Source organism: Pipra filicauda, unplaced genomic scaffold (assembly GCF_003945595.2).
Source record: "Pipra filicauda isolate LSUMZ 115617 unplaced genomic scaffold, ASM394559v2 scaffold6_size6359152_pilon, whole genome shotgun sequence".
Classification (NCBI taxonomy): Eukaryota; Metazoa; Chordata; class Aves; order Passeriformes; family Pipridae; genus Pipra; species Pipra filicauda.
The window spans coordinates 2,025,612-2,046,018 of NW_024104865.1; the positions used below are offsets into that span (position 1 = coordinate 2,025,612).

The window sequence follows — 20,407 nt, forward strand, 5'->3', positions numbered from 1 at the left end:
ACCCTTGTAATACTTAACACCTCTCACTAAAGCCTTGTATATGCCAGTTACCAAAAAGGATGCAAAAATGTCAATCAGTGGCTCAGACTGACAATTGCATTTAATTACCTCTGACACCCTCCAGTCACAAATGTGTAAAATTACAATTCAGGAATTGAACGAGGTTGTCTCCAGGTGCCTTGGAGATAACCAGAAGTGCTATAACTGGCTTTCAAAAGGATAGTTCAAATAAGCAGCTGAACTAAGCATGAGTTCTGAACCAATTGAAGTTTGCCTCTCCTGCTAGTGTTATGAACTATAATTGTCCACATTTCTGGAGTGCCTTCTACTCTAGGTTGCATGACAACTTAAGAGACTTAATTGGCTCTCAACGCCCCTTTCAAAAGTATCACTTCCAATTCAATGGCTAAGAAAAGCATAGCATAAAACATGAAGCCATTGTTCAAGTGCTGGCAATAAAGATGAACTGCTGAAATGGCTCTTCCCATTTTATGAAAAGTACAGCTTCTGTACCAGTTATTATTACTTTGAGGGTTTTTTAATTCATAAATGAGTCAACAGCATTAATAAAAATGGTGGAATTTTATTTGAGTGGACTATCAATAGATATGGGCTGTCTGTCAAAAGGAAAGTTGAAGAGAAGAGCAAGTTGGAAAGTCTTCCAACTGCATGTCATTGTTTCTGAGGTGCTAAGATAAATCCATCACTTTCCAGAGATGCCATTTCAAAGGTAGTTACAAATATGTCCTCAGAAATGATAGGATTTAGTGCCTATGAAAAAGGGAAGGGTGGGAGGACCCCACAACCAGCAAACAATCCACTAAAACTGGGTTCTAAGTTATGACATAAGCAATGTTGCCCATATAAGTAATTATTTACAACTGAATTCAAAAACTGATGAAATAAGATGACCGTTCCCCAAACGGTCTTTGCAGAAGATCAAATTACTAAAAATACACAAGATATTTCAGTGAGTATTTTGTTCATCAAGAAAACTGATAAGTTTAAGGCCTTCATGCAAGAGAAATATCTTTGCTTCTTCCTCAGAAGTCAATTTGAAAAATTAACTGGATGCTTCGTCACTGAACTCTCTCAGCAGAAGGGTCTTGAATGTTGGCATGATGTCCTCTAACAAACATTTGGCACACAGAGACAAATATAAAAAGACAAGCATTTCAGAAGAATCCACTGAAAGAAAAAAAATTTCTGTGCACATGCACAAATATACATGTAATAATACAGGTAAGATGAGCTTTGCCACTACACAGTGGTTCAAGAAGATTCTGCTACAATATTTACTCACAGAGAAACAGCACAACTTTTAGTGAGAAAGAGTGTTTCCAACTTAAACTGAAAAGTTCCAGTGCAGAGGTCCTGCCTGCACTAAGGTATCGATAAACTAATCATAAAAATCTAAACACAGCTAAACAAATGTTATTTCAGCAATTACCAGCTGACATTCTGTACATGCCTTTATACAGTCAAGTCCCTGGAAATAAAACTCATGAGTATTATTTAGCCAAAAATGGACTCACTGTTCCAAACAGCTCATACGCCTGTGGAGTCCCTTCCAAGCTTAAAAGCCTGAAGTCAGGCAGTGGCTCCCTGAAGCAGCATTTATCTGGTCACACACATCTAGATGACAGCACTGTTGTTCTCATTAGGATGACAACTTCTGGTACTGACAAGTGATTCTTGAAATGTTATTCCTTGCTGAAGCATTTTTGAATGTTAGAGACTGAAAAACAATGGGATATTCTACGTAGAATAATCAGCTTTTTTTAATTGAAAATTCACATACAGCCTGTGGTACTCTGCAAATGGATGCAAACACAAAGCTTCATATAATACAGTGCCTTTTGGACTGATCTCACAGTTACTTATATATACGCCAGCATGAATTGCTCAGTGCAATTGCTCCCGTGTCTGTTCCTGACACTGGATTAAAAACTAAGTCCACCCAGAGAGTTTTTTTTTCAGAGGCACCAAAGTAGGCTTGTTCAGTCACTCTGCTTGAGATGGAGAGCCTCCCGCCGTTGCTTCTGAACAGTCCTGGAATCTTCCCACAGACTGGGTCCTCTGATGTTCTCCCAGTTATTCAAGTCAGACTTTTCCAGCTTCTGCAGACAAACAGCAAAAATAACAGTATCACCTTGACAGATCCACGATTTAAAGTACTTTCATCTACCCTGCACGAGAAGTTCAACAAGAAGGAAAAAACCTAGTCATTATCCATACGGCCACATAAATGATTAGGATGGGCATTACTGCATCAGCTTATCAACACATAAATAATTTTTAAGGTCAGGAAGCACAGCAGCATCTGAACACGACTGAAGATATCTTGTATTCCCTTTCTCCCTTCTCACCTTGTTTTCCAGATCTGTTCTTCAACTGCAAGTCTGCCAAGCACTGAAGTAGTACGAGTGATAACTATTGTTATAGCTAATACAGAAGAATAGCAATTAGTGACCTCAGGTATCCGGTCAGCACAAATACGAAGCAGAGACAAATACAGAGAGACGGCAACAGTGCAAACTCCTTCAATCCATGTGGTTTTAACTTGAGAGAGGTGTGCAATGCTTTCTGCTGACTAGTTTCCCATGGCACCCAGCCATTGCAGATAGGTCTCTTACTAAGTCATACATCAGATAACTGACTGAACTGTCAGATACTTAGAAACTCTAGATTTAATTACCTCCTTGCCTATTCCTATCATCCCCACTCAGAACTACCAACAACTGCAGTATTTATCTAGACTTAGAGGCACACAAAAGCAAATAACAGGGGCCCTCCTGACCTCACCTACCAAGTGCTGCAGTTGAAGAACACAAACATCCACTGCATCTTCACAGCCCTACTGGCAAAGGTATGGAAGTCCCTTCCCAGCAGACACAGACCTCAAGTCTCATTGGACATGACGGGGAGACTGAGGGTCTGCACCACTGCCAGAATCAGGGCTGTTCTACATGTTCTACAGAACAGATCAACACTGCATACCATCAATGCAGTGTGATTTAAACCTCTGATTTGTGATCAGGGCCTCATCTCAGCAAATGCTGTAAAAACATACCAGAAGATACTTAACCCTGCCCTGAGCCTGTGGTCTAATTTTCCTACTGTCAATCATTCAAATAAATGGCAAACATTGAGGGACTTGAATAATAGTTGCAGAATAATTCAACAGCTATAACAAAATAGACCTGCTGCTACTAGTTCATGTTATGTAAAAGTTTCCTGCCACTTCTACAGCTAAGGAAATTGCAATGAGGTTAGTCAGATATCAAAAGAAATTAGGCATCAATCTACAGAAGATATATGAGAACACATGCACAAACACAGCAGACTTTCACAAGGTAGGAGCAACTGAACTATTTTGTACAGTAGAGTTGGCATAGGTCCTTCTGTAGAATTGTCTTGACTATTTTATACATCTTATGCTTAGCTGGTACTTCTTTCAACTGGAAAGGATCTGAGCTGACACGGGAGGAGGGAGAAGGAGAAAGGTACTCATCATCCCATGCAACAGTGACTATCCCCTTTGATTGCAAATTCAGAATTTAACATCTGATTGTAATGGAAGTTTCAAGGAAACTACATTGAAGATAACATGTGCTTTAACAGAAGGGAAACATGCTGATTTTATTAAACTCAAAGGTATCACACAGCTGTGAGGATCTAAACTATTCCCAAAGGTGTTCAGTTCCCAAAGTCTGAACAAGAATCAACTTCTGAAATAAGTACAAAACTTGTGGTATCTAAAGATAGGCTACATAAAGAAGTCTATCAAAAGAGACATGCATACTGGAGATCCTTACCAAAAGTTCATATTATTTTGCCCCTGAAACTTCACAAAGGCTTGTTAGAGAGGAGGTTTGTCCAAAACAGGAATCATTTCCAAACTATACTATCTAAACAAACCAGTACCAGAAAGTATCTTGGCAGTTTCCAACAGAAATCATAAAGGTACCTAGAAAACACACTGTGATATACTGATAGAATAAAACTACCACAGGCTTGTACAGTGAATGGCATTTTCTGAAAAGACAAATAAGATCTACTGATCAATTAAAATACAAAGAAATAAAGATTCTAATGCACACATAGACTGTATTTTTATTTTTTATTCTCATTATATTTATAGAGATCATTCACATTTTGTGTCATATATAAACACTGGCTGCTGCAAGAGAGGAGCCCCGAAGAAAAGATACAAGGACTCCCTGAAACAACATCTCAGCCTTGGCCATATTGATCACCATAACTGGTCTACTCTGGCCTCCAATCGGGAGGCCTGGAGACACACCATCTATAACGCTGCTGTCTCCTTTGAGAACACACGCAGGATCACTCTCGAGGAGAAAAGGCAACGCAGAAAGAATCGTGTTCTGTAGAATTTACCGTCTAAAGAGTCTTTCTGCTGTGCCTTTTGCAATCGGATATGTCTGTCTCGTATTGGCCTCATAAGTCACCAACGTGCCTGTAACAAATGTGGATAGAGCCTTCCCAAATCTTCGTTCGCAAAGCCCAGCCATGATGATGATGTAATGTCTTACTGGAATTCAAAAAGAAAGCAGCTCCCTTACTGGCATGTGACAGCATCTGCAAAAATTAGTAGCTTATGGGACAGGTATCAGTCATCAGAAGGCAGAATGATTAGACATTCCAATTTTCTGAACTGATGCTATCTGATTTTGGAATAATAGAGGACTCCTGTTACATGTGGATAAGCTTAAGAAGGAGTATAACTGCTGAAAGGGGACCTGAAAATCTGTTCTGCAATGCTTTCAAACTTCATAGCTATTTTCACATATGTGAAACCTGTGCTGGTTTTGTCTGGAGTAGAGTTAATTTTCTTTATAGTAGCTAGTATGCAGCTATGTTGGATTTGTGCTGAAAACAGTGTTGGTAGCACAGAGATGTTTTCCTTACTGCTGAGCAGTGCTCATACAGCACCAAGGCCTTTTCTGCTTCTCTCCCCACCTGCCAGTGAGCTGGGGGTGCTCAAGAGAGGACATGGCTGGGACAGCTGACCCCAACTGACCACAGGGATATCCCACACCATATGGCATCATGCTCAGCATATAAAGCTGGGGTAAGAAGAAGGAACAGGGGGACATTCAGAGTGATGGAGTTTGTCTTTCAAAGTCACCATTACAGACGACAGAGGCCTGCTTTCCTGGGGATGGCTGAACACCTGCCTGCCCATGGGAAGTGGTGAATGAATTCCTTGTTTTGCTTTGCTTACACACGTGACTTTTGCTTTACCTTTTAAACTGTCTTTATCTCAAGCCATGAGTTTTCTCACTTTTACCCTTCCGATTCTCTCCCCCATCCCATGGCGGGGGAGCGAGGGAGCGGCTGTGTGGAGCTTAGTTGCTGGCTGGGGTTAAACCAGGACAGTACCTCACATACAGCTGAATAAAACCAGTGACCTTTTTGCTCGGTCGCTGACATGAAAATTCATACAACAGCATCACCCTATAATAAATGGCTACATCAGATGTAGGCTAAAGACATGTACATAGCTACATTTTAAATTCATTTTAGTGCTGAGACTAAGACCAGATCGGCAGTCTTTCTATCAATTAGGTGCAGCACAAGATGCAAAGTTACAGAGGTCCTTCAGTTTGCCTGATCTGTACAGTGAGAATTCAGACAAGCAGCTAGTTCTACTCTCAGATGAAGTCAACGTCTTTCATTCTATGTGGCTGGGTCTTTTTAAGTTCTTATTTTATTTCTTTTTTTCATTTTAGCCACCTGGACTCTGCCTACCTAACTTTATAAAGACATCACATAAAGATCTTTAACTAATTCCAGCTTTTACTAAACTGAAAATCATATGAATTTGAAGTCTAAAATGCAAAAAACCTTTTTCTCCCAATTCAAATACACTAAATAGTAAATCATTGGAGACTACAATGAAATGTAATCAGATCAGATCAGTACCACTTTTCCTGCTTGTCTCAAATAGCCCAAAGGATATTGAAAATTAGCTGTTTAAAGTAAGATCAGTATAGTCCATTAAATCTACTGATTCACTCCCTAAATCAGCTAAACTGCCTCTTAAGAGTACAGGACTGACAGAAGCTGTAAATTCAAGAAAAAAAAAGCAGTTATGCAGACAAGCACCATGAAAAAGAAAAATATGTTCAACTGTTTGCCACACTTGACTTTTAAGACTTCTGTTAAACAGTTTGACTTGTGCAAAAATACCAATGAGGACATAGAGAGACCTTCACTTCTTAATTGCTGGTTCAAATGCCTGGCTTAAGTAGAAGTCATAATCCTCTGTCAGCCTTAAAATAAAATAAAATTTTAAAAAGAGTTTGAATGCTACTCTTGCAGGATAGTCTTCATGCCACAATACACAAACTGAAGTATGCAGAAATTCATTTTGAGCTCTTACTGCTCAGGCTGAGTTAATTCAAGGTGGCCACTTGCAAAAAATGTTTGGCTTTATTCTCAGTTTCTCATATGTGAAAGGAGGGATAAAAGAATCTTGTTTACTTTACAGCTTGATGTAATAAATTCTGTGATGAACACCACAGAAATAAATGGCTCTAATTCAGAGAGACAATTATTTCCCATCATTATAATAAGCACACCCATTTGTAGACAGAAGATGAGCCAAGGCAGTGTCCCTTTCAACTCAGAATATTCTGGGACTCTGTGAAAGAATTAAACCAATCAAATAGTCTGTTTTTGCAAAGGTGTCAAAACAGCTTATAGAGACAAAAGGTATATCGAGGAGCTCTATGATGATATATAGATGCAGAGGTACAGAATTAAGGCTAACACTGAATCTGCTGTCTTGTGCATAACTGAAAATCTTAAGTTCATCATCACATTGAAATGGCCTTATTTTTACAACTCCTTCCCAGAGCCACTTTTTTGATATCTCATTTGCTTAATATAAACTTAATGTTACTTACTTTGCTTAGGAAGTGACATAATTTAATATCTGCAATTAGTGATTTAATAATCTGTGATTTAACAGCCAATGATTAGTGATTTAATCCTCAGATTAAAATGAAGTGTTTTATTCCAACCAGAGAATGTTTAGTTTTATGTTATTAGTATACGAGCAAGTTAGCAAGCAGCACACTATGGCCAGAATAAAATATTTTTTGTTTATTAAGGGAAGAAATGGGGGAGGGTTTTTGCTTCTAAGCATCCAGAGAGCTGCTTCTCTTTTTGGCTTTGCTGAAGACTGGCAAACACCACAATGATGAAACCAACAGAGGTTTTGTTGCTTACTTCAGTGGGATCCACTACCATTCATCTATGGCACAATTAATTAATCTATGGTAAACTGGTTTAAGAGATTCTTTCCCCATGGGTTATTTTCCCTTTAATTATGCCAATTCAACATTACGTGGGGCTGTGCTCCCATCACAAAAACAAAATAATTTAGAAAACAAATTCATACGGTTTATGAACAAATCCTATATAAGTATAGGACTGTGCAAACACTCGAACTGGCACAGCTGAAGGAATCATGAGGTGGAGAGAGAAGTGAAACATCCTAAAGTGACTATGTTGTAAAAGATGTGTATCAAAGAACAGCACTGCCAATTTTTCTGTGCAAGGTTTTCCCAATATGAAGCACAAGAGCAGAACTTGCCTCCATCTAAGAGGTGTCAGAGTTTAATTGACATTCACAGAGTGCTCTTCTATTGTTTTGTGTGAAGGTGCTACAGTAATACAAATTGCTGACTAAACTAAACAATTATATCACTCAATTAAAATGACATGATTATACAGCCTTGAATTTTTAACGTAACAGAATATAACATTAGACAGACTTGCATCAGGAATTAAGCTTTGCCATGATTTCCTCCTAATTTACAAGCAGTTTTTTCCTTTTTAAAATTAAGAATCTCTTAAAAACCACAGTGAATCTCAGAGGATAACCCAGTGCCATTTATAGATTACACCTGCAGATCACCCAGCATGGACTTCTCAGTCCAAAAGATCTGCAAGCTTTATTGGTAAAGTCAGCAGAACTCATGCATGCATCATTTACTTTTGGCATATCTTCTTAAGCAAAAATAAAACTCAGAAAGATCCAACATAAATAACAGCATGAATGCAACAGTACAACTTCAAGATCAAACATCTGAAATTCAGCAAATTCCACTTTTAATTAAGAATGAAGTACATTTAGGATAGTTTTCATTTCCCTTGTATATGAAAGTTTTATTAAGCTATGGTTATTGTGCCCCAGAAAGAGGAGTGCTGGTTACCAAGATTTATCTTGAAATTTACAACTAGGGAGACCTAGCCAAGTCAACAGGACCAAGGAATTTCCCAACTCTGACTGCTTGATCCTGCTAACTTTGTATCATACTAAACTTTTTAAAGGTATGTCCTAGTTACTGCAGCACAACTCTCTAAAAGAGGAGCAGCCAGGGACAGACTTTTAGGATGTTTGCAGCGTTTTTTTCAACTATATAAAGATGAACTTGACTGAAGGGGATGTGTGATCTTTAACAGTGCAGGAGACCAGTAAGAGCAAAAAATGACAGTTCTGTTGCTGCTAGAAAGAGCATACAGATTTCCACAGCGTGTCCCTATCTGGAGCTCATAAAATCCTCCCAACAACACAGAAAAGGTTTATTTCAAACATCTTCCTAGGAATACTTGAAGTGTGGACAATTTCTTTACTTTCTGTATATAAAATCTGGCACAGTATGTCCTTCTAATAGAGATAAAAAGATACTCTAATAAAAAAAAGAATGAGGTGTACCAGCATCAAAAAGTATTAGAACCATGAGTCACACATGATGTTTTTTCTTCTGAAGGGATCTGAAAAGCAAGCTTTTGCAGGTTTCTTATGTGAGAAGGAAAAGCTGCGATGAATACCACAGCGAAAGGCCAAGAGATTACCACAACAAGAAATGATCAGTTTCCATTGCAGAATTACTAACAGTAGAGTGTGAGCATAAGAAAAGAAACAACTAGAGAAGGTTTACAACAACAGTGTCAAATTAAACTTAAATCCATGCCATTAAGTAATCACTCTAAAGTAACCATACCCCTTCAAATCAGCAGTCAACTTTACTAAGCAATCCTGCTGAACTGGCGAGTTAAATCTGCCTCTCACATGCTCCCCCTCTGCTCTGGTCTCATTTAGTACGGGTAACATTCACACAGAGTTAGCGTAGTTTTAGGACTTTTGTTTCTCATCTACACTTTCCTGCTCATTTTCCACTCATCTCTCTTCCAGAACTTGCTTTTCAATTTATATGTTGAAACAGAATGCTTTTCTCTGTGGAGAAACTATGATTTTGGCTAAATGTTAACATGGCAACTTCAAACCTTTCAGCCATAAATAGTTTTTCAGTAACATCAATGGCTACTGTTAGATTTGTGCTGTTGGGCAAATTTCTCACAGGAAAAAAAGTCCTCCTGTTTCTTCTTTGTGGCTAACATCCCCTGTCTATTTGATGAGGATAGTAATAGGAGTGTTAGTGCCCCACTATATTGCCAATGAAAGGAATGTATACAGCCTCAGCTGTGTAGCTAAATTCCCATACACTATACTAAAGTTACTTCAGATATTTCATACCAAAGATCCAACAATTCCCCACTGGGGGCCCATTACTGTGACAGAAGTGCTTAACATTTCCACCCAGTCATCTGCATAAGAAGATGTTCCCAATACTGCCTGGTAGAAGCCAGCAACATCCCTTAGGACAATAAATTAAAGAATTCAGCCATCCTGTGTGGATACAACTCTCTACTCAAACTTTTGGGTTTTTTGTGAATGAGACAACACACAGTGTTGGCCCTAACATGGTAAGAGCTGGTCAGTTCCTCTGGGATTAAAAAAAAAAATCATACAGGAAACACAGGCAGAAGAGAGAGCAGAAATGGTGATGAGATTATTTATAATACGCATTTGTGTGTCCCGATCATGTTTGCTGTCTGACTCCACTGTTAATCACCTCACCTTGTTTTCCATCTATGAAAAGTCAATGTCTTCTTATGGGATAAGAAAAGCGCAAATGCAACATATATGAAAGACACAGCTCACAGTTACGGAAAATCCTGTGCAAAGAGATGACCAGGAAAGAATTTACAGGACTATTAATAGAGATGAATTCTAGAAATAAGACCAGTAAAAAGCAATACCCTATGAACTTTCCTTTGAAGGCTGTCTTTTTTCCTGCAAGAAGGCTTTTCCACCATGAACTCTTCCTGTGCTATGCCCATCACCAAATTCCACTTCTTGCGTTTCTCTATGAAAAACTACGAACATAGTTTATACTTCAAACATACTGAACTACAGCACACAAAACTTTTGAGATGTCAAGAATAAAAGGTCCAGACTACAGCTTGGCTACAGACTGTACATATGCTCAGAATAAAATGCCTAGCACAAACTGTTTTAACTAAAATTCTTTCCCATGGCAGTTTCCATTAATGATAAAATAACACCACTTTGTCCTTCTCTACAAAACATTAAGTGTTGAACACTCACAGTGAAATAAAAACAATCTAAACCATTTTACATGTGAATAAACTGAAATGCAAGAAACTCAGCTTGTCCCAAACACAACCTGGTGGGCATTTGGAATCTAATGTCTAGGCTGGACAATTGCAACAAAAAGAGAGCACGGAAGTATCTCTTAGTGTCGTAACAGGAGGGATGTTTACCTAACATCTTAGTCAGCTCTCAAACAGCTCGAGACATTTAGCCACTAGTATCTTCACAGACAGTGAAGTAAATCAATTCAATACACTAATCTGTTAATTCTTAACAACAAAATCAGTAATCCTCAATTACTGATAACGATAACAATAAGACAGTTGCAAATTTCACCTACTGACATTCAGGACTTACTTTCTTTCTAGAGTACTCCTGATGTCCACACACTTGCACGCATCTATTTGATAACAAAAATTACCATGTTATTACACTATCAATTTCCTGAAATTTCCTCCGTTCTGCTGGCACCAGAATGCCTGAAGTCAAATGAGCATTAAGTGGCTTGAATCTTTTTAAGTAAGGTCTATTCAAATTCTTCTTTTAAGACAGTAAATAAAGAGGTTATATTCACAAGAAACCTCTCCATATACCTGCTTTTAATTTTTGAACTGTCCTCAACATATATTTTAACACTGCAATTACAATACTTTTGCTGTAATTCTCAGGACAAATGATTACAAAACTTCTGTCCAGATCTGATGTTGAACTTTTGTGATTATCAAATTATAAGGAACAAAACCTGATCAACGTTTATGCACTTAGTCAAGAAAGCAGCATTCTTTGGTATGACCATTCACAATGAATTGTGTCATACTGAGTCCAATAGCTTGCAACTAGCTGAAGGAAAACTTTAAAAAGTTTTACAGTTTTGATATTCTGAAAGACAGAGGACCCATTTTCCTAGCTGTTGTGTTCAAATAATGTTCCCATCTATCAATAATGGACCTTACTTCTAATTTTAGTATCATTTCTGCAATAAAAAAATCTTCAGTAGCTATCACTTTCTCCTTATGAACGTATTTATAAGTAAGCAACATTCTTTTTGGTATTTTTAAAAGTACTTAAATCTTTAAGTTTCTTTTAAGGCCTTTTCTCTAGCCCTAAGTTAATACAGTCAGCCTGTTCTGCAACCTAATCCATTCGTAAACCCTTGTTCAAAATATGGATACCAAAAGTTGAACCAGTGTTTCAGCTTCATCAGTGCCACACTCAGAAGTAAAATCACCTGTTCCTATATCTACCATTCCTCTTTATATTCATACACTGAATACCACAGTAGAAGATCAAGCTGAATTATTCAGTCACTGACTCCTAAGTCTTTTCCAGAGTTGCTGCTTTCCATAACACAGTCCAATCTGCCCTGAAAAATAAATAGCTTTGGCAACTTTAAAAGGTACTTTGCACATTTAATGGGTCCAGCTTACCAAGTAACATGAACAGCTCTCTGTCCCTGCCTTGTCATACATACACTATTGCAGTACTTCTGTGTCACTTGCACGTTAGTAAGGACTTTACAATTTCTGTAATACCTTTATAATGAAAAAAGTACTCAATATTGCCTAGATACACCTCAAATCTCACAGAACACTTCATAGTATCACCTTCCTACCCAATAATGATTCCCAGAGAACCATCAATCCCAAACTGAAATTTTCAGCAGCCACTGAAGTCTTCCAAGCATATTCTTGGAACTCACCTATAAACCAAGAGAGTCTAGCAGATATTAAATAACATCTTGTTTGGTTATTAAGGAGTTTGGAAGTACATCTGATTCAAATATAAAGGACTTTTTTCTATTAAAAAAAATACAGATATATTTCTTCAATGTTGCTACTTTGCCAAGAGAGTTACTCATGATTTCACATCCTCATTATTTTATTCTTTATGGTTTGCTGCAACACCATCCTCTTACCCATACCCTTGTCAGCTTACTTATCAGACAGCTCCGATGCCCTTCGCATCTTGTGTCAACCTTCTCTGCTTTATAACTTCTCATTTACTGTTTCCATAGCAATCCCTCACATTTTTATTTATTGTGATATTTTTTCCTCTACTTTCACTTGCTATTGGTTCCCACTGGATATCATGTATTTGATTCAAACTTAAAGGATTTTCCCATTGTAAAAGGTTAATAAATTCATAAGGATGGTTTTATTTGCTAGAAAACCCTTTAACAACAATTCTATATTTTGGGGTCAGATGTAACTGAGGCCATATTTTCTAGTGTTTACTAAACCATTAATTTCACAGAAGTACAGCAACCAAGTGCTAGGATAAGGAATGTTATTTTGAGACTGCATTAAACCAATGAACAGGAATGTACTGTGATTGTTGAACAACTACAAGAATGTTTTCAACTCAATCAGTTTATTTGTCTCCCTTTTTCAAACTGTATTTTTGTGCTTTCAAATAAAATACTCTATCCTTTTGTCACAGGTCAAACACTTGACATTTTTTCAGTGTGTTCTACAAGGCCCCAGCTCAGCAGCAGAACTGCAATCACATTAGTACCAGTGTCACTAGTGGACAGAACCATGATTTATTAGGCAAAGGGGAAGAGCAAGGACTAATTGGTCACACGAGGACACATAAGTGTGTGAGAGGAATGCATAAACAATGGAGAATGCATGCAAAGGCAGCTTGCTCCTCTGGTATATCCCAAGGCACAAGATAAATGGCATTATTAACAGATCTGAGATATAAGAAATGCAGCATGAATTACACATGTAAATTCTTCCTTCCTAAAAATAGTATCCTGACCAGAAACACTCCTGCATGAAATAAAGTAAATTTTGTATAGCCTGAGAAGAGATAATTTAGTAAACTAGAAGGTAAGAAAATGTCTTTATTTTGATTTCTTCACAGTAAATTGATTAAGTCTGTCATTACAACTTTTTACATCACCACCCCCCCACTGGAGACAAAAAGCATACTTCAACATGTCTAAAATACTAGAAATGTCTTCATCTTTTGCAATACATCCATAAGGGCATATGTATGCTTATAAAAGAAATTATGACATCCTAGAGGAATTCAGTATGTATTCAATATGTACATTTCTGTCATCATCAACATCATCATCATCATGGCTGGGCTTCGTGAACGAAGATTTGGGAAGGATTCTACCCATATTTGCTACAAGCACGCTGGTGGGACTTGTACATTTCTGTAAGGTATTTTTAAAAGTCTTAGGGAGAGCCAAAGGACATTTGCATGTATCAGGGCAATCATGATTCAAAAGTGTGGTATCCTCAGTAACAGCTGCATATATAATGCTAATAATATTTTAAAATAAAGCTTTACATATCAAAACAGGAACTTTTTTTAACTGCCCTTGATCTCTTATCACATCATATTTAGTAACAGCCACCCATGTAATCCTTCAGTGTGAGCTAGATATTGAATTAGAAGATGTTCTTAAGTGTATTTTGGACAAGTCAGAAAAATACAGAAAGGAAAAAAGTCCACCCAAAAATCCCCTAGTATGGAACAGACAGGGTCCACAAGAAACTACTCTCCTAAATGTCAGCTGTAACTCAGTGATTGGTTAGATTCTGTCCACCAGAACACAGAGGTAACATTGACTTAAAATTGTCACACAGAGTGGAACGGTGAAGCATGTGCAGGACTGCTGGTAGCTTCACAAGTCTCACTGAAGACAGAAATTAATATGCCTAGTGCTTGCAAGTTGGTTCCTATAGTATATATTGATATTAGAGTTCAAAACAATAATCCAAATCTATTTTCATTATGGGGAAATGCAAATCCATTTGATTTGTTGAACTCGTCTGCCCTCTATAACACCCAAGCACTACTCTGGAAGAATCTTGGTCTGGAAACTCTCTGCAGTTTAGATTAAGAAAAAAACAAGATTGCTTCTCTCATTTCTGTGCATCAGAAAGGAGCCTCATTATCCAAGTAGGCTTATAATATATTGTTATGTCAGATGTATTTTATTACCATTGATTTATCCATAAAGCTAATGCAATTATGGCTATTTAAATATTATCCTTCAACTATTTACTTATCTTCTGAAGAGAAAGTAAGGCATATCTGAATACAGATCAGTTGATTTTGAGGTTAGGTATTGAGTTTGAGATCTGGTTCTTTTTGTTGCTTGTGGTTCTTTTTACTTTTTGTTCCACATAAATAAATCAGAGCAGCCTTACAGTATATTGAATGGAAAGTGAGAGACACAATAATCCCAGAGGCAATCAGAACCTAATGGATCTGTAAGTTTTGAGTCTCCATTCGAACTTTCCATCTTTTTATTCCCTACACCACAAACCGTAGTTCTTCATAGCAGGGGGATAGCCCAAAAGTGTTTGCAATAATGGTAAAAACTAGCAGGTATACAGATATTTTGTGAAATTAGGTATGCAAAAATACAGAAATCACAGAAGAGTAATATGATAGTAACGATTTATTATCAAGACCATGCTCTGTCCTCTGGAGACCTAAGTACGAGAACAATGGGTGCTATCAAGATCTTCAAAGGCTTGTCACAGGAATGTGGTATGGGAAGAAAACAAAAACCTGTGTTCAGCAAAAGGACCATAGAGATAGATAAAGTGTTAGCAGGACATTTGATTCAATTAATTTTAAAACATTAAAAATTATCTTAAATAGCTTTATCCTTTGTTTCTGTTTCAAGGGAGGGTTTTTTCCAGTTTTTCTAACATGGCTTTTTGTAGACTTGAAGATTTATGAAACTCTGGATATTAAACTGGTCAGAGCAGACATCTTGGAGGTCAGTAATGTTCAAAGAAAATACAGTGTTAAGGAAACTTGAGTGAAATATTTCTCTATAAAATTTTCTGAAACCATGTAAAAAGAATGGCAGTTGTTTGAAAGATGCACATAAATTTCAGAAGCAAGAAATAACAGAAAGCATATCATGCACATTGCTCTGTAATTTGGTCTAAAGACCATCAAAACTCATGCAGCAGAAGTGTTGACATATGTGCACACACATTCTAAGGCCAACATCAGTTCTACATTTATAAACTAGGTTAACCACAGAAAGAGTGGAATTTATTTGTACCACTGCACTGGACATCAAAGTAAAGCTGTGTTCAGAAAGAAGCATTATGTGTTCAAAAACCTTTCTTTACATAAAAACCTTGTTTTTATTGGACACCAGTGAGTTAAAGGCAGATGGCTGATCTAATTTTAGTTAGGGACAGATACAACCCACCAGCGGCCAGGGTATTCAAGGGTACCCAAGGTTATGAGCCCCAAGCAACAAATTTATTTTACCTCATATTCAGATTCCAGTGTCACAGTGTTCTGTTTCAATTTTTCTTTCAAAGCTGGATCAACCTGAAAGACAAACAAAAATACAGCAAAAATGCTTGCTGTTAAAATTATTTTTTTAAAAGAAATCTTAAAATATACTAAATATTGGTACATGCAAACCCTCTTCTCCTCTAAATCAGTTTATGTGCCATTTGTTCAGATACCAGAATGATAAACACAGCACAAGAACTGGGCTAAAAAGAGAGAGGTCAACAGCCAAACTTTTAAACTCAAAAAGGAAGCATATTTTTAACTATAGTCCTGCACTTGCATTACCTTAGATACTTCAATCTGTATCTGTTTAGCTTGAAACTGTCAAACTAAACAAAGCTTAAATAAATGAAACAAGTGCAAGAAAGAGAAAATTGTGATCACATTACATATTTTACTCCTGAACGCTGAGTTCAGTGAATACAATATTTTCTGGTTTTCAAAGCCAAAGCATGAGTTGAATTTCCAATTTTCTGGTGAACACACAGCTCTTTCCTCGTTTTGATTCTGTCCTGACAGTGCTGGTGATTCCTGCCATCTTTCAGAGAAGTTTATTCAAAGACCAAATCCAGGAACAGACATGTCAATGAAGCACAGCAGATGCATTTCACGTTTTAACTTCTTCTGAGCCCAGAAGTGATGTTCATCCCTCCCTCTGCTAAGTAACATCTGTCTCCCACAGGCCCAAGAGTAGAAGCAAAGGGGAAAAAGATAATTAGCATTCTTCACACTTAGAGAAAGTGTTTTATGTTCTTCTCAAACAGACATCAGCCACATACACAGTATTCAGACATAGTCGTTAGGCAAATTAATTAAAATACTGAATAAATCCACCATGAGAGAACAAACTCATTTTTAGATCTTAAAAACCAAAACAGATGTGTAAGAAGACTGGTAATGTGTGTAGTGTACATCCCTGGTACACTAGTCCAACTATGACTAATGCAATGAAGAAAAGTTGTTATTTTTAATTTGCTGTTTCTTGACCTGGGCTCAGTTGACAAGGACTCGGTTACCCTTATCACAACCAACATCTATAAGCAGCCTAGAAAACAGAAAGGAGGGAATTCATGTAACAGAATCTGCCTGGTCAGAATTTGCCTGGTCCATAAGAAGATCTACCTTCAGACTGACCCCTAAAACAAGCTCCTAATCATCAGAGGTACTTAAAATACACACCTACTATCTGTATTGATGGGAATTGCTCTGAAGAATTTCCCTAAGGCCATAATGTTCCCCTTGATTACAGACACTGCCTGCTAGTTAGCATGCAGCCTGTGAGACCTCAGTTCCTAAGGATGGATGCTCAGACAGGCAAGTCTAACAGCATCTGTGCATGGCCAGAGGTTTGATTTCTCCATCTCATCAGCGATCTGGCCATAGAAATATACACATTTGCAACCTCCAGACTCATTACACTTGGGAACTAAGCCAAAATATCTAAAATGGTTAATGTTTGTACCGGATACAGCTCCCACCTTCTTCATAATTAAAAAAAATCTGTAAAACAAGATAGTGTCTCTGCACTGACCCTCTATATCAAATAAAAAAATGAAATGCTACATCTCTGCCTTGGCATTCAAGGCCTCTGTAGAATTGCCCCTCATTAAAGATGGATTGCCTCTCTCCTGTGACCATGACCTCCAACAACAGCCATGCTTCATTAGAACAACGAACCCATCCATCACATGTGCAGAAATGCAAAGTCTGGGCAGCCAGGCAGGCTTTGAAGCTTGCTTTCATAGAGAGAAGAGCGATCATGGACCTCACTGTATTCAGAACTAAATGCAAACACTATTTGTTATGCTTTGTGTTCTCGCGGTGCACGTATGGACAAGGGGAAATAAATGCTCCAGCAAGTAAAGACGCAATAGTTTGATTTCATCCTACATTTTCCCTTCACTTAATAATGAGGTACACAAAATAACATGGTTGGAGCAGCACATTTACCTAATTAACCACAGCCAGAATTCAACTTACAAAGACAGTTCAATATCCCCATTATCAAGTTCTATTTTAGCAATTTTTACTGTGTTTGTTTAATGTGTGGTGTTTGCATGGCCACATTTGTGTGAGGTAAAGGCAAACAAGCAGTGAAGTTACTGCTGCTTTCTCTCCCTTCCAGCCCCTTGTATCTTCAGACCTTTTCATGTCTTTGTTCTCCTCTGCCTGCAGAAAGGGAGAAGACTAGCAAAACTGAAACACAGCATTCCAATTTGATGCTGTAGCTTTAGTATTAAAAAAAAATGCAGAAATGAAGGAAGCTAGCTGAAATTTCTTTAGAAAAATGCCCTGTAAATGTGAAAGGAACAGAAACTGCTGCTTCTTTAGAAGCCAGAATTTTATTCGGCAAATTAATTTACCAAATAAGACTAGTTAAACCCTGACTTGAGGGCAAACTATATACACATCTTAAGTCCACTTTTGCTCCAAGTCCCACAAAAAAAAAATAAAAAAAGGGAGCAAGTATGTATTTTCTCTTATCGTTACCTTTTCTGTTCCCTGTATACATACTTACCACACATAGTAATTTAAACATACTTGACTCCACAGAGCTGTTGATCCACCTGCACATTCTAATACCCTGATTGCAAATCCCTGCTTTTCAGCCACCAAATGGAGACAGATGGGTTACAAGTTGTTTTAGGAATCAATATCGCAGTTGAGAAAAACTGTATTATAAAGTTCTGTTTCCACTGTGTTTGTAAGATGCTGCACTGTCTTTGAAACATCACAAGAACAAAAAAAAAGGAAAACAGAACGATGCTATTTTCATTCTGAAAATGCAGATAAACACCAATATGAGTCACAATCGCAGATGATAACAAGGGAACACTTAAAGTGGGGGCAGAGCCAGGAAAGTGCCCATGCCAAAGCAGCAGCTCTTTTGTATTACACATCTGCTGCAAGATCCAAATACAAACACATACATTTTGCTTCCATGATGACTGCTATGCCAACACACATACTGCCAAATGAGCAAGAAGTATTCACCTATGTACTGGCAAATGAATCATCAGCTAAATTATAGATACAAATCTGTACTAGTAAATATGATGAGGGCAGCAGACAAAGCCCAAATGCCATAATAGCCTGACAGTGTCCTCTGCATCATTATTTAAGAGACAGGAGGGAACAGAAAACAATATCCCTTTACACTAGAGAACTCCACCTTGTTCGGCAAAATCTCAGATGCTCCTTAAAGATGCATTTAAATTCAAACTTTGTCTCTAAATATGGAATTCAAAGATGTGTGCATCTATAATTACAGCATAACTTCACATTAAATTCTTACTGAAAGACTACTGAAATATTTGATGCAAGTATTTTTTGAGATGCTGTCTGCAAGGCTTTGAAACCAATACTGTAAATACAATTTTTCAAGGCTTTACTTCTTTTTTTTCCTGAGGTGAAGGTTTGGGTTTTTTCCCTTTGTAGCAGTTGCAGCAAAAATGAATGAAACACTCAGAGTAACTTGCATTATACAGGCTTATTTCATATTCCATCAACTGAAAGGGCAAGGGCAAGTCCAATACAGAAAAATCCCAAAAAGGGTTTAAGAACACAGTTTTCAAATTAGAATTTTGGCCCATTTCACACTCCCACTGTTCCTTCAAACCTACCCTTACTTAACTTCAAAAGGTTCCCAAAGAAACAGACTTAAAAAAAAAATTCTTAGATGGTTAAAAGTAATAGATGTTAAGCACAGATATATTCTTAGAAATCTTTGTAGGCAGCTACTTGAGGCTGTAACTACCTAAAAACCTTCTAAAATGTGGCTGCCACTTCTCATTTTAAGGCTGACATTTCAGTTTTTCAATTAGAACCTAGACAGAATTTCTAGGTGGAAGAAACAGTGCACCTTGGGGTGCAGACAAGGGGCATCACTACATAGCAAAGCAGGAATACCTGGTGCTTGCAGCCCCTACCAAGTCAGGTACTCCTGCAGTGCACTGTGAGAAACTGTACACTCATTTCAAAAAAGGGAATTTTTTTGTCTGTGACACAAGTATTTCTGGTTATAAATCTAAATGTCCTGCTACTAAGAAAAATTTTCCAGCTAACAATGTTGTATTGATCCTCAGTGACCACAGTTCATTTTGGCGCAGAAGTAAATAATATAGTCAGACGGTGACTGTGAAATTTGTAAATGTCACTAACTTTACCTCCATGATAAGGAAAGGATAGCTCTTCTGCAAGGGAGCACAAAGAACACCATCAGCATCCCTTTTGAAGTTCAGAGGGATAGAATACCTCTCCTTATGGGGATGGGTTGAGAGCACTGGGGTTGTTCAGCCTGGAGAAGAGAAGGCTCCGGGGAAACCTTATTCTGGCCTTTCAGTACTTAAAGAGGTCTTATAAGAAAGATAGGGACAAACCTTTTAGCAATGCCTGTAGCAATAGGACAAGGGTTAATGGTTTTAAACTAAAAAGAGGGTAGATTTAGACAAAGTATAAGAAAGAAGTTTTTTACAGCGAGGAAGGTGAGACACTGGCACAGGTTGCCCAGAGAGGTGGTGGATGTCTCATCTCTGGAGACATTCAAAGTCAGGTTGGACAGAGCGCTGAGCAACCTATCTAGTTGAAGATGTCCCTGCTCACTGCAAGGGGTTGGGCTAG

At 37.7% G+C, this 20,407-nt stretch overlaps 1 protein-coding gene across 1 annotated transcript in view; it reads right to left on the reverse strand.

Moving 5' to 3' along the window:
• Positions 1 to 563: 563 nt before the first annotated feature.
• The window catches only part of LOC114003160 (cytochrome c oxidase assembly protein COX16 homolog, mitochondrial), a 44,009-nt gene continuing 24,165 nt past the window's right edge, over positions 564 to 20,407 (reverse strand). The window contains exons 3-4 of the mRNA XM_027749842.2: positions 15,758 to 15,820; positions 564 to 2,120 (exon numbers count right to left, since the gene is read on the reverse strand). Coding sequence (XP_027605643.1) covers positions 2,001 to 2,120; positions 15,758 to 15,820 — 183 coding nt within the window. The 3' untranslated portion in view covers positions 564 to 2,000. The remainder of the gene's footprint in view (positions 2,121 to 15,757; positions 15,821 to 20,407) is intronic.